Genomic DNA, 14403 nt, shown 5'->3' on the forward strand with positions numbered 1-14403 from the left:
ACGCCTTGGTTAGATTTCCCCGAACCACCAACCTTCAACCCAGTGATGCAGAATGCCCTGGTTCCAGCACTCACACCTTCTCCACCACGTGTGCGTTCCCATCAGATCAGCCCGCTCTGACTTGTAAGGCACTTCCAAACTCTTACACACGAGCAGCAAGGACGCCCTACGGCTACCCAAGCCACTGTGCTTCCCTCCACTTTCCCACGAGGCCCTGACGTGACAGCTCACAGGATCTGGGATCCCCACCCGAATGCCCCCGGGCTGGGCTCCACTGCACCCCACACTTCCCTTTGCCCCACCGACCGACAGTTCCTCTTCCTTTAAACAGGTGCCACGGCCACTGGAGGACTGACCGCCTCGCCTTAAAGGAGACGCCCAGCAGTCAGGGCACCTCTTGAGAGGCAGCCAAATCAAGGGCACCCAGGAAGCAGCCACCGCTACCAAGCCACCCGCGACTTGGTGCCCATGTGCTCAACGACCCTGGCCTGGGTGAGGTCAGGGATGCTGGGCACGTGCTCCAGGACCATGCCCTCCTGCCTACTCACCCGTGCCACCCGGAGCTGGGTCAGAGAGTCCACTGTACCATCCTTGTGTGTTTGTCTCGTTTTGAAAATTTCTGTAAGTTTTTTAAAAAGCGCAGACAATCCAAGGATGCGTGTAAGGCACTCTGGGATACACTGGCCGCGCAGGGCCGATCTACCTGAAGAAAGGCATTGTGCCAGGGACTCTGGGGGAACATGGGAGCCTGAGGTACCCATGGCTACGACGCCCATCTCCTGGGCGACAAGTTCCTGCGGGCAGAGCCTCCTCACCTGGCTGGGGCGGGTGGGGCGGCGGCATCTGGTGCTGCATCAGAGGGTAGGGAGGGGGCTGCTGGTGAGGCAGCATGCCGGGGTGCCCTGCTGCTCCCAGCGGCGCCAGGCCCGGCCCCCCCGTGTGCTGGTGGCCCTGGTTCTGCCCGTGCTGCTGCTCCATTTGCTGGCGGGCTCGCAATTCGGCGTATTTCAGCTGCTCCATGTGGAAGTTCTGGCGCTCAGTGAGCAGCTGCTGCCTCTGCTGCTCTAACTGTTACGGAAGGGAAGGGAAGGGAAATGACGTCAGAACAGGGTCTCGGGAATGGTGACACAGGGCCCCCCTGGCCCCCAAGTCCCCCCAACATCCAGAGAGCAAGAGCAGGGTTTCTCGAGGAGCAGGTTCCCATGTGGACACCTGTCCCGGTCCGAGGCCTTCTCCGAGTCAGGTACAGGCCTGCCCTCCTCAGGCCTTCGCCGGGGGCTATCGTTCTCTGGGTCCAATCAGGACACACGTCACCTGCCTGACAGGCCTCAGGTGGTAAAGGTCCCCACACCCGCCTCCGTCTCCCCAGCAGGGAAAGCCCCTCCTGCCTCCCATGGTCCCCGACGGAAGGTGCACGAGAATCAGTCCACAAATCTGGTCTGTGGCAGAGAAGTGCCTGTGACCCTGAGTGAGGGGCATCGCGGGTCATCAGGAGGGGGGACCAGGGAAGGTGCGTGGATGGGTGGGGCAGGAAGCAGGCCGTGGGCAGCGTTCGGTCGCGCAGCCAGGTGACGGGAAGAGGTGGGGTGCTAACGGTCCTAACAGGCCGGGCGGACTCTGCCTTTTCTAGGGAAGGGCGACCCCAGGAGAGCCTGGCCCCGTACCTGCCCCCGTTTGCAGGATGAGGAGGGAGCAGCAAGCTGCAAACAGCAGAGAATCCTGTGGAGGCCCAGTCTGGCAGGAAGACTAAGCGGTGAGATAGCGTAAGAGGCAGACGGATAAAGACGGGATTTACAGATTCGCACCGCAGGCCCGGGCTCTGCTCTCTTCTGACCCTTCTTTCTAGGAAGTACAGCGCTTTGCCGAGGCTGCCAGGAAAGGCCCTCCCACCTGGGCTCCTGCTGAGCCCCTCCTGTCTGCACAGCTGGCTCCGGCCCTGCGTCAGGTAGAGCCGGGGCTCAGGGCGAGGCCAGCTGGATGAAGATGCTGCAGCCACTGGCGGGAGGGCCGGCGTCTCGGAGGGGGTTTTAGCCTCTGCATTACCTACCTTAGCCGTTTGTCTTTTTAAAATTTGTTTGCTTTTAACTGAACCCGCCTTTCTTTGGGAGCTGACCTTAATATCAAGGTATTCACCCGGGGGAAGTATTGCCCCCATTCCTTGCCACAAAGGAACTAACCGTAATTATACTCTTTTTTCCTGAGTTTCTTTTGTCATTTCAGAACAGAGAAGGTAACTAAGAGAAAGTAATTAGAATTAAACAGGATGAGTGGTTAAACACACACACACACACACACACACACACACACACACACACACGCTGGAAGAGAGCCCAGTCTAAGCTCCACTGTGGGACGACCAGGTCCCAGAAGCGAGAGCGGCGCCCAGAGAGCAGCCCCCAGGGCACAGCTCCGCCTGGGCTCACCAGCCATGACCGGCTCCTGCAGCAAACAGAATGCCACGAGCTGCCGAGGTATATGCCACAGACACCCCGTCTCCCCTCTCCCTTCTCCACTTCCTGGGGCGGAGGCTCAAGTCCCAGTAGCTGAACTGACAGTGCAAACGGCTCCCCCAAACCGGCTGAGAAGGGATCTGCCCGCCCTCTTCATGGCTCCACTCTGGCTCTCGGACCGGCTGCAGAGCTGCCTGTGCAGGTTCCAAGGCACATCCGCCAACGCCCCCCCGCCCCCTGCATGGGGTCTGCACCGGCCTGAAACCAGACACAGCTGCAAGCGCAGCTGAAGTTCACACAGAGCCTCCCCAACCTCGTCTGCATAAGGGGAGGCGGGGGGAGGAGTAAGAGAAGGCACGTGGTGGGGGGGGGGGCGCCCACAAAACCCACCCACACTGCCAAGAACTGGAATACCAGCCGAGACGCGAAGCCCCCACGACGCGGCTCAGAACTGAGGTGAACAGTCACCCTGTGCGGGAAGGTGTGGGGCCAGTGAGCAGACCGCCACTGGAGAGTGGCCAAGTCCAGACAGACACGCGTTCCTCCTTCCGCCCGAGGGGACAGCACAGCCTGCCTGCGCCCCACGGGGATCCGTGGCTCCAGGCAGACCGGGAGGCCCGGCTGCACCGATCACTGTCCCTGGCAGTGGGCTGCCCCAGACGCCGGGCGCGTTCTCATTCAGAACTAAACCTGCTGCCGGTCCACTCCTCCGTCTCAAATGAACCCCGTAGCGTGACGGTGCGTGTCCAACAGACTCATTCCACGGCAGGCAGCACAGGGATGAGTTACTACAAACCAGAAAACAAAGCCGAGCTCGAGCCTCCTGCGGCGTACGCACTCCCTCTGTGGACTTGCTCTTGCTTCTTGAATTTGTCATAAAGTGCAACCAACTTTCCTAGCCCTACACCCTGTCGGTGTGACAATACCTATCAGCAACCCTTTCAGCTCTGCCCAGAGCTCGACCGTCTCTTCCCTCGGGCCGCCGTCCTGCACAGCCACCACACGTGGGCTGCCTCGGCCTTGGCACAGCAGGTGGCGTGTCCCTGCTACCCCGCGAGGAGGTCGCACCGGTTCTCCTGGCTGCGCAGACCGGCCCTGCCGTCCTTCCGCTTCAGAGTCAGAGGCCATGGAAAGGCCGGAGCAGCCTGGCAGGTGGCTCTCACCCTCGGCAATCACGCCATTCCCGCCACGGTTCGGGATCGGGGCCTTTCCTCCCGCGCAGCTCAGCCCCCCTCCACAGGAAGCCTTCCCTGACCGGCACACCACACGGCCCCCTCCCGACTCCACAGCCCTGCTCCCGCAGAGCACGTGGCCTGTGTGTCCGGGTCGCCCCCTTAAAGACAGGTCGGGGAGCCCCAGCTGTGTCCTCGATGGCTGGGGTCTGAAGGTGAACCACTCCCACACGCCAACCCCCTTCCCAGAGGGCAGGAGTGCCCAGCGACTCCTCGATCGGCTCACAGACCCTCTCTGGCCTCAGAACTGTTGGCAGGGCCCAGCCCTCCACGTCTCTCCGGCGGGCCAGCCCCCAGCACAGCCCACTCTGCCCGGCATCCTCCACGGCCTCTCCCCGTCCCTGGTGGTCCTCCTGCCCACAGGAGCTGAGCTCACGGTGCTGCGTCTGTTTCCTTAACCATTTCAGCAGCTAAACGAGGCCCCACAGGCCTTTCCCAGGGTCCCAGCTCGCCTCTGACTGGGAGGCCGGCCTCCATCCATTCAGGACAGTCACACAGGGGCCTGTGATGGGCCAGCTCTGTGCTAAGAGACACTTGGTGGATTCTCCCCAAAGCGTCCCCTGGGCATGGGAGTGGGCACGTGAATTAGCAAGTACCACACAGCGAGTGCTGTTAGGCTGCCATGGCAGCAAGTGGAGGGCTGTCATTCAAGGTGCAGGGCGGAGGGAGCAGGCACGGAGGGGCATGGCGGGTGCGCAATGGGGTGGGGGTCAGGTGGGGTGGCCAGCAGCCTCGGGAGGAGGCCCAGCGATGCAGGGGACGCTTCTGAGGCCAGGGAACTGGGTGTCGTGCAGGGTGTGGACGGGGCGTTGCGAGCGGCTCTCGGTGCTCACAGGGCCGTGCTGTCCACGAGCAGAGCTGGTGGTGGGACAGAAGACCAATGAGCTATTCTGGCCGTTGGGGGCGAGGCGTCATGAAGGATGTGCCAGCACTAGGGGCAGCTTGACAAATATAAGCAGATCCTTCACTCTTCTCATCTTAAGATTCTACCATTCACAGACACCAATGTCTCGTTGTCTCGTATACAGATGGAAGTCAAAATAACAAAAAAGACACCATCCTAACTGATCCTCACATTGAGCCCGTTGCTTAGAGTCACCAATTCCTTCTCTAGTCAACTCATTAAAGAACTTCCCAATGATCTCAACCCGTTTTTCCTAAACTTCCCTCGAGACACCACACGTTCCCTGCCCGTTCCCATCATGTTCACGCTTCCTGCCCCACCCTCAGCCCCTTTCATCCTCCTCTTGGTCCTGTTTGGACCACGTCCAAATGGGAGAAGTGTCAGGTCAGAGAATCTCCGTAGGGTCAGCATGGACGACTGCACCCGCCCTCCCCTCCCCTCTCTACCCTTCCCCCAGAGGAGGGAGGAGACTGAGCCGGGTTGGGTCTGAGGAGGGTCTGGTAAAAGGGTCGGAAGCAAAGCTCCTCACACAGTGAGAGAAGCGCCTACTTTCTGACGTTTAGGTCGAAGGGACAGGGACTCGAAACTAGCCTTGAACCAGGTAGCAAGCAGGCAAGTCAGTCTGGGGGCCTGAAGCCCCCCTGGGCCTGGAGAGCTGGGGGCTGAGCAGGGGTTCGAAAGCAGTTCAGGATGTGGGAGCGCCCTCCCCCGCTGCCCTCCCCCGCTGCCCAGACCGCCCTGAGAGGGCAGAGCAAGGTGCAGGCCAGAAGCCGGCCGAGGGGCAGGCCACCACCGTCTGTGGTCCTGCACTGAGCTCAGTGGCCCCGAAGCCCCTGCCAGCGCACTCACCGCCTCTTTCTCTCGGTCCATGATCGTCTCCAGCTCCTCGAAGTGCCGGAGCTTGATCTCCAGTTTCTTCATCTGCGTCTCCACCAGGAGCGCGACCAGGGACTTGATCTTCCTCTCCTCCACGGCAGCCAGGTGCTAAGCACAAAAGAGCATCATATGATTAAACATCTGCTTACAGAGTAACACAACGTTGTAGCAGCTGTTCCTGCAACGTGGGATTAGTCGTTTACAATGGTGCCCTACATGCCCTCTTTGCATGTTTCTATGGAACATTTATTTCAACTTACATACCAACTGTCCACATTTCTGGTCCCTATAGGTACAAACCAGCCCTTCCCCAGAGGAAGGAAACTGTGCTGTGGCGAGCTTCTCCCTTCACAGCCCATCAGGGAGCAGAGGCTGAACCAGCGCCCTGATGGGCAAAGAGGAGGACGCAGGTGGCCTGGGTGGCACGTCCATTCATCACCCCATCTGCCACCCTCACCTACAGCCTGGCCTCCCTCCCCATGAACTGCACGGGCAGGAAAGCACCGCCCGCACTCCCTCGTATTAAATCTGCTGAGCATCGGCCCTTCTTGCTTCTACCCGAGGTTTGGGAAGTGATGGAGGGTGGTCTACCGATCTCTGTTTCTTGCAGAATCTAGACGGAGCTACAGGCAGGAGGGCTAACTGCAGGCTTTTGGGAGAAGTGATAGACAATATTTAAACAAGAGCCATGTCTCCCTTTCACTGCTGAGAAAGGGCGGTCTTAGGAACTCTCTCCAGCTATTAATGTCTGCCTCCTCAAGGACTGCGTCACACCGGTAACACCCAGTCCAAGGGAAGATGGGAGTCCGAGCCTGCCGCGGGGCAGCGCAGGCTGTATGTGTTCCTGAATGAGAGACGCACGCACAGGACGTAAAACGGGAAGCTCACAAGGTGCCCAAGAGCGGAGTCGCCCTCTCCCTTGCGCTGTCTCCTTCGGGGGAGACCATGCTATCAGTTTCTACATGTTTCCATGAGCCTGGGGCTCCTAGGCTTCTGCTGGCTTTGGCAGGAAACATTCTATTTTCTTGAGAATTATGCAGGAATGTGGGACATCCCCAACTAGTAGGAAATAAAGACCACGAAATTTCAAAGCAGAAAGGACCATCAAGTAACAAGAAAAGAAAGATTAAAACAAGACCACAGCTTGAACCATCGGGGGACCACTATGTAAAGCACGTGACTGTCTAACCACGATGCTGTGCACCTGAAACGCAAACAAAATCATATCGAAGGTCAACTGTAATTGAAAAATAAAAATTAAAAAATATCGGAAAATGATAAAAATAAAAGACCCACAGCAAGGGACAACTTTGGAAATGTAAGAACATGAGACATCGTGAGAATCCTAAACGAGTTCAAGATCATTATGTTTAAGAAAATGTAGAAAATATGGGTAAAACAGAATTTCAACAGATTTAGAATATATATACATATATATATATATGTAAGAATGAATAATTGGCTAGAAAATATACTAAATGAAAAAATAACTCAATGATTAAGTTTAAAAGCAGAAGATTTGACTAGTGAAGTGAAAGATAAGCCAACAAAAATATTCAAGCTGCAGCAGAGGGAAAAGAATAAAAAGGAAACCAGAACCAAAGATAAGAGACGTGGGACACCCGGCAAATGGTGTAACGTTTATGTAAATGGAATCACAAGAAAGGATAGCCCTTGCCGGTTTGGCCCAGTGGATAGAGCATCGGCCTGCGGACTTGGGGGTCCCGGGTTCGATTTCTGTCAAGGGCATGTACCTTGGTTGCGGGCACATCCCCAGTTAGGGGTGTGCAGGAGGCAGCTGATTGATGTTTCTCTCTCATCGGATGTTTCTAACTCTCTCTCCCTCTCCCTTTCTTTCTGTAAAAAATCATTAAAATATATATATTTTTAAAAAAGGATAGAAAATGAGAGAGAAGCAATAAAGAGATAATGGGCATAATAGGAACCTACATAATTTTATTAACTAATGTCACCCCAATAAATAAAAGAGAGGTAATGGGTGAGAATTTCCCACAATAAGTGAAACAAATCAACTGAGATATTCGAGAAGCTTAACAATTCCCAAGGAGAGAAAATACAACAATAAAAATTGTATTAAGGTACAACCCAGCCAGAGAAATAAAGACAAAAAAGAATCTTAAAAGTATCGACTGGAAAGAGCATACCAGCCTCGATTGGCTCCAGTGGCACAGCATTTGTTTAAAAGTTGGGGAAATAACGGACAGCCTTGCCCTCTATCCCACTGAATATACACTTCAAAAATGAAGGTGAAATCAAGTCCTTTTAAAAGAAACAAAAGTCATTGCTAGCAAGGCTGCACAGCAAAAAGTTCTAAAAAGAGTTCTTTAAACAGGGGGGGGGGGGGGGGGAACTAGTCCATTAAAGAAGACGTTGGAACTGAGAAAGGAACTGAGAAGCAGTCAATAGAATTGTGTTCTACCATTAAAATAGCAAAAGAATTTAGATTAAATAGCAAAATTCAAGAATGCCATCATGCAATCATTGGAAAAACACACTAAAAGAATAACCTAAGTATGTGTAATTACCAAGATCACAAAAGAGAAAAAAGAATTAAAATATTGGATTAAAAACAAAATTTTAACGGGAGGAAATTGGTAAGTAGTACACAGGATGACTCTGCAATAATATTTTTGCAACGTCTCTGAATCTAATTATTGTTAAAGGGGTGGGGGAGCCTGCCCAGACTACACAAGGCCACGCGGCAGGAAGGGGCTGAAGCTGTCGGAGGCTCCACAGGGACCTGAAAGTGTGTGGGCAGGAGAGTGAACCAGTGGCCAACTAGGCAAATGCTATTGACTGGCACACGCACCAAGGGCGGCGAGAATGTAAGCGAGTCCTTAATGAGATGTTTAAAATGCTCTTTGAGTTCTGTATGTGCTCCCTTGTCTCCTACACGGAGCTCTCTGACACGGACACCCTGTGACCACCACGTCTGTCCTGCAGGCTTCACGCCAGAGGTTAGTACAGTGATGGTGAACCTATGACACACGTGTCAACATTGACACGTGTAGCCATTTCTGATAACACGCGGCCGCCTCAGCGGCCGCATGCCGAGGATGAAACATTGCTGTTCCTGAGGATGAAACATTTGCGAAATAATGTTTTTTCCTCAAAGTGACACACTACCCGAGTTATGGTCAGTTTTTTGGCGAAGTCTGACACACCAAGCTCACAAGGTTGCCCATCACTGGGTTAGTAGGAAGGGTGGAGGGGAAGCCGGCCGCTTACTGCCGGTATAACTGGCCTCGCGACCCCGCCTGACTTTCACCTGCGACCTGGAAACAACGGTAGCTACGGGATAGATGGAGGACTGAGTGCTTGCACAGGCCGCACACAGTGGTGCGCACCCTGAGCTGTGACCCCCCCCCCCGCCCCCGCCTCCACCTATGGCCACGTCAGCACACCTCCAGGTCCAACTGTCATTGGTGTGGTTAATAACATCTGGGTTTCTAGTGGAAACAGGAGGAAGAACTCATGTTGCACATTACATGTGGCTTTCTCCTATTTCAGTTCCAAGAAACGATTCTGACTTCCTTTGTACACGTATCAAAGCCAATGTCGGCTGAAACCGGTTTGGCTCAGTGGATAGAGTGTCGGTCTGCGGACTGGAGGGTCCCGGGTTCGAGTCCGGTCAGGGGTATGTACATTGGTTGCGGGTACATCCCCCGGTGGGGGGTGTGCAGGAGGCAGCTGGTCGATGTCTCTCTCTCATCGATGTTTCTGGCTCTCTATCCCTCTCCCTTCCTCTCTGTGAAAAATCAATAAAAACATATTAAAAAAAAAAAAAAAAAAAGCCAACGTCGGCTCCGTTCACCCTGGAGCGGCCAGGTCGTGTGCTGTGTCCTCTGGAACTTGCAGCCATGAGCTTGGGAACAAGCCAGTCTTGTCCCCGTGCTTCTGCAGCTGGAGGAAGAGCCTCCTTTTGTTCACGTCACTTCCTGACTCTTCAGTTTTACTGGGAAGAGGTTCTCATCCGGGAGAAGGCAGCACAGTCCTCTCTCCTAGAGAGCGTCCTTCCTGCGACCAAGGCCAAGACATTTTGCTAATTTATGGACTCGGTGACATACATGTACCATGTCAATCCAGCAGAAATCAGAGGCCTAGAAGCCGATTCTGAAGGGAATCCCACCCCTCACAGGGCCTCCAGCGACTGCATGGCACCAAGCACTGGGGCAAAGTCGTTAACCTCTCCAACACCACTCACGTCTGCTTAGGGGAAACCGTAGAGGGTGCTAAGAGTGAGACTCGCTGGGGCACACATCAGGGGACCAGAGGGTGCCACTAGGTCATCAGCACGTGTTTCACTCCAGACGCATGGTGCTGTCACCTGGCATTTCCATGTTGCTTCTACTGATAACTGCCAAGAAACCCACTGTCTCCATTCTGCGTAGCATCAAGTGAAGCTCAGAGCTAATGCCTCGCCAAGGTGGCATTTCTGAGGCGCGCCTGGAGGAAGAGTGGGCAGTGAGAAGGTGGCACACGGAGACAAGACTAGTTAGCGATGTTTATAAAACAGTCGGTGTAACTGCTTCCTTCATATTCCTGTTATTTTCTTGTTCTTAAAAATTAAAAACCTAAACCACAATTGGTATACCAGAGGTGCTTAAAAAAAAAGGCAGGTACTTCTGAGCAGGCTGCTGGGTTTGACGAAGACGCTGGGCGCATTTCAATGCAGGAGAACTTTACCGATGGTGGCCCTGGGCTGGCTGCGATCACCAGGCCCTGGCCAGGAGGTCGGGTTTGGTTCTGTCAACACACAAGGAGCTTCCCCGGGCCTGGACGGACTGAGCGGAGACCTGACCACAGCCTGAGCCTCCCATTCTAGACAAGGGGATGCCGCCTTTGCAAGGGGGATGGCTGACTGTGACCAGAGGCAGACCGTGGTGGGTGAGGTGACGCCCTCCGTCTTGGGTGGCCTTTGCTGTCCCGTCTTGAATTTGGACAGAACCTTTGCCAGCTGGTGGGGAAACATTATGCAGCGCCAGGGAGGGGTCCAAGCCACAGGACACCGGCAGTTCTCCTCCCTGTCGCCGGGGCCACTTGCTCTTAGTTAGAAGCTGCCACGAAGAAGTCCAACCATCTGCTACCCCCGGACACGAAGCAGCCAGGTAACTGCTGAGCTGGTCTGTGTGGACAGCGAGCAGCCAGCCCAGAGGGTCTCGGCTCCGGGCACACGAGCAGAGTCACCAGGCCCTTCACAGGAGCCCCGCCAGGAGGGCAATACTCAGCGAACCAGCCGGTGCCCCCGGAGCAGGATCTTCCCAGCAGAGCCTGCCCGAGTCTCACTTGTGCGATCATGAGGCAGAACACCGTGAGGATGGTTTAAACCACCAGGTTTTGCGGCAGCTACACAGCAACGGGTGAGCAGCAAGGACAAGGCTGGTGCTCGGGCTGTGGATTCTGGGGGTCTGGCAGCAGTAGCAAGCAGAGCCTCCCAAACTAAGGGCTAGAGAGCCCCCCTCACAGATCGGCTTCATAAAACCTAGGAGGAATGGTGAGGTCTCAGAGTGGGCCACAGATGTATGGAATGTAGGAGAATCAACCTAAAAATAATCAACGATAAGAAAAAAGTGGAAGTTCTGGTCCAGATGGCCGCACAGGAAGAAAGAAAGAAGTAACTCGAGGTGGGGTGGGTCTGTCTGGAACTGCAAGGAACCTGTCAGAATGACGCCTGAGAACTGGGAAGGGTCCTGAGCATGAAAACGCCTCAATTCCAGGCAAAGAGCTTGAATTCTGGCCTGAGAGACAGGGAGGTGGTTCACTGTCTGTGTCCCAGGCTCCTCGTCCTGCCTGAGTCCCTCTAGAGGAGGAGCTAAGGCCCGGTGCGGAGAGAGGAGGAATCGGCTGGAGACACGCGGTGGCCTGGGGACTGCAGGCCGTGAAACCTCTGCCAGGGAGGAGGGCTCAGGACAGCCCGGCCTGCCACCTGCCAGGACCGCTCTCCACGTGCTCACCTGCTACGGACGGAGCCTCCCCGAGGGCAAACTGGAGAAGGGGAAGGTGCTTAAATGACATATTCGTGCCTGGAATGTCTCAAAATGTTAAATTAACACCAAGTGAGGGGAATAACATTCTCCTTTCTTCTTAAAGATGCTGTGAAGCCAATACTGTGTTATAAATAGAGAAAACCACCCCCAGAAAAGCTGGCAAATTCAAGGAGAAAAAGAGCTATTTTAGGTCCCCCCGCTCTCCTTCCAGTCTGTAAGAGCAGGATGAAGTCTTTATACAAGGAAACAGATTCTGTCTTAAAAATCACAAATATCTCAATCTGGTAGAAATTGGAACCACAGTCCAGTCAAACTCTGCAGGCAAATTAAGAGAGACTGCAAATCCCACCTTCGACTGCAGCCTGCTGGGCCGCGTGAAGACATGGGCGGCCGCGGGGAAGGCAGTTGGTCACCGCAGGACCAGCCTGACCCGCATCCGCCTGCGCAGCTCCTCACCCAGAATACCGTCCAAGCCAACAGCGGCCTGCTCCCGGGTGCCCCTGCTCCCGGGTGTGGGGCTCCTTACACTAGACGTTCCCAACCAACGGGAACAACACGGCCATTCAGGCCGAGAGCGCGCGCGGGAAGGGCTGTCGGCAAACCTTGGCTTTGGTTGCAGCGGAGGCGAGAGCAGCTGCTGCGGCCGTGGCCACGTTTCCCTCGGAAATCTCGTGTTCTACTTTCTTCTTCCCGAGCTCGCTTTCTCTTTCTTTACAAGTATCAGTGAGTTCCTTGTTCTCTTCAGACTCCTTTTCCTCTGAAAGAAACCAGAAGCTTCCTCAGCAGTGTGGCCTTTCAATAGCCATCTCACGGCTCCCCTCCACCACGGGACACCCCGGCCTGGCGCACAAAGGGGCCTCAGTGCCGTCCCTGCCTGTGAGGTGTGTGCTGGACCGCGCGAGCCTATCAGTGCGCCTCTATCTGAGATGGGTTTGCTAAATGTGCCCTCTGTCTTCCCTTTTCTCTCAGCTCTGTGTGAGGTTCCCTTGGATAGGAAGGGAAATTCAGGGAGCGAAGCCCTAGGGCAAACATGTCTGTTCATCGGTCAATGAGGCGCTCGCGGGAGGAAATCAGGACCAAGGACAGAGCTTCCGCACCTGCTGGCCCTGAAGGGAGGGAGGTCGGTGTGGTGCCTCAGGGACCCCATCGACCTGTCTGTGTGCACGACTGTGAACACGGCAGCCACCGGCATCAGCACAGGTGCCGGCCACAAAGCGACATGCACACTGCACACTGATGGCCACATCAAGAAACCAACTCAAAATGGGACATCAATTCGACAATTAAACGGCCCACATTTCTCCCCCGGTTTTCAGCGTTACCTAATGAAGTCCAAAGAGTTTCCTCAAATTACCTGACTTGATATCCTCACTAACTTCACTATCCTGTTCCTTCTCGCTGGTTTTTTCATTGTCTCCATCCTGGGCTTTATCACCTTCATCCGTTTCGTTTTCCCCTTTGTTTTCTGCCTGAATAGGGTACGAAAGAAGAGAAGGAGAGTGAGGGGGAAAAGGCCAATTTCAGTGATATTATCATGGAATAACTGAAGGTTCTGCTATTTCTGACAAGCAGACTAGGCTCAGAAGGGAAAAACTGGAAACCAAATTAACAACTTCACAGAAATACATTTCACTGCCTCAACACCTGTGTGCTCACAGGACAATGCCCCCGGGGACACGGTCCCGGTCGCGTCTGCTGTGAGGCCACGGCCACAAGGCCCTAAGGAACGTCGGGAATTCATTTATGACTTACTGGCTGAATAGGGAAATATTTATTAAATAATCAAACTGTCCAAAAGGACCAAGAGCATTGAAAATGCACATCATCAGCCGAGAAGCAGGATGAAATGCTGCTGAAATGAAAGCTGACCAAGCCTTTCCATAGCCATTTGCTCACGGTTTGTAGGAAGAGCCACAACAGAGCACCAGCGAGCACGCTCTGGGACCAAAAACTTCAAGTCCTCTGCGTGGCATCTGGCACCACTTGCTGATTCTGAAATCCGTGACCCTGGACAAACGTTTAACATTGTCTATAAAATGATTTGATGAGGCTGTTTTAGGAATTAGGTGGATTCATAAATGTAAAGTACAAAGCACAGGACGGTAAGAGCTGGAACTAATCTTGCTGTCACCCTCTCCTTATCCACAAACAATCTAAAACAGCGCTGGTGATTAAAGCCCTGAGCCCTCCTGTATCTGTTCATCCCAACGGTGACTGCCGACTCACCAGGAGCCCTGGCCTTGAAGAGGCTGTAAACCCTGCTTTGCCCCGCTCACCCCGCACTCAGGATCTCTGATCCAAGACGGGGATCGGGTCAGGAACACCTGGGCCCTTTGATGCCCTCGGAACACTGAGCACTGGCTCGAGTGTCTCCCCGCCCCTCCCAGGTGGAAACTTCGATTCCCTAACCTTCATTCCATTCTTTCTCGCTCTACCTGCTCTTTAAAATCTACTTCAAATGTCACCTTCTCACCAAGTCTTTTCTAAATATTTTTCTTCTGGCAGTTCACTCTTAGAAAATCCCAGATATTATATAATTCTCTTCTGGCACAAGGATAGGACTTAAACCCCACAACTCAATATTCTTAAGAACGACAACTCTTATATTCACAGTCCCAGCTGTGCCTGGAGGGGCTGGCACAGAAGAAGAGCTTGGGAGTGGACAAATCTTTGCACGAATAAATGAGAAAGGCCCTGCATTATGCTTTGTGAGAACCATACCTTAAACCAGCAAAGTCCAAATGGCTGACAGAAGGAGAGTTACTTAGAGCCCCTTGAGAGGGACTAAGAGGTCAGAATAAACCCAAACCATGACGCTCTGAAAGGCATCCTCTGTGGCTTGTCTGTTGTGGGAGAACTCAAACAGAATTCACCTTTTCAGGCTGCTGACCATCAGCATCTGTCTCCATTTTTTCCTCTTCAGCTCCTTCTAC

General features: G+C 54.1%; 1 protein-coding gene across 1 annotated transcript in view; it reads right to left on the reverse strand.

Moving 5' to 3' along the window:
• SMARCC1 (SWI/SNF related BAF chromatin remodeling complex subunit C1) overlaps nt 1–14403 on the reverse strand; it is a gene marked incomplete at its 5' end in the record, with an annotated part of 84081 nt that overhangs the window by 7914 nt on the left and 61764 nt on the right. Inside the window, 5 exons of the mRNA XM_079794846.1 lie at nt 816–1068; nt 5436–5570; nt 12073–12227; nt 12825–12939; nt 14344–14399. Coding sequence (XP_079650972.1) covers nt 816–1068; nt 5436–5570; nt 12073–12227; nt 12825–12939; nt 14344–14399 — 714 coding nt within the window. The remainder of the gene's footprint in view (nt 1–815; nt 1069–5435; nt 5571–12072; nt 12228–12824; nt 12940–14343; nt 14400–14403) is intronic.

The sequence above is a fragment of the Cnephaeus nilssonii genome (assembly GCF_951640355.1).
Source record: "Cnephaeus nilssonii genome assembly, chromosome: 17".
NCBI lineage: Eukaryota > Metazoa > Chordata > Mammalia > Chiroptera > Vespertilionidae > Cnephaeus > Cnephaeus nilssonii.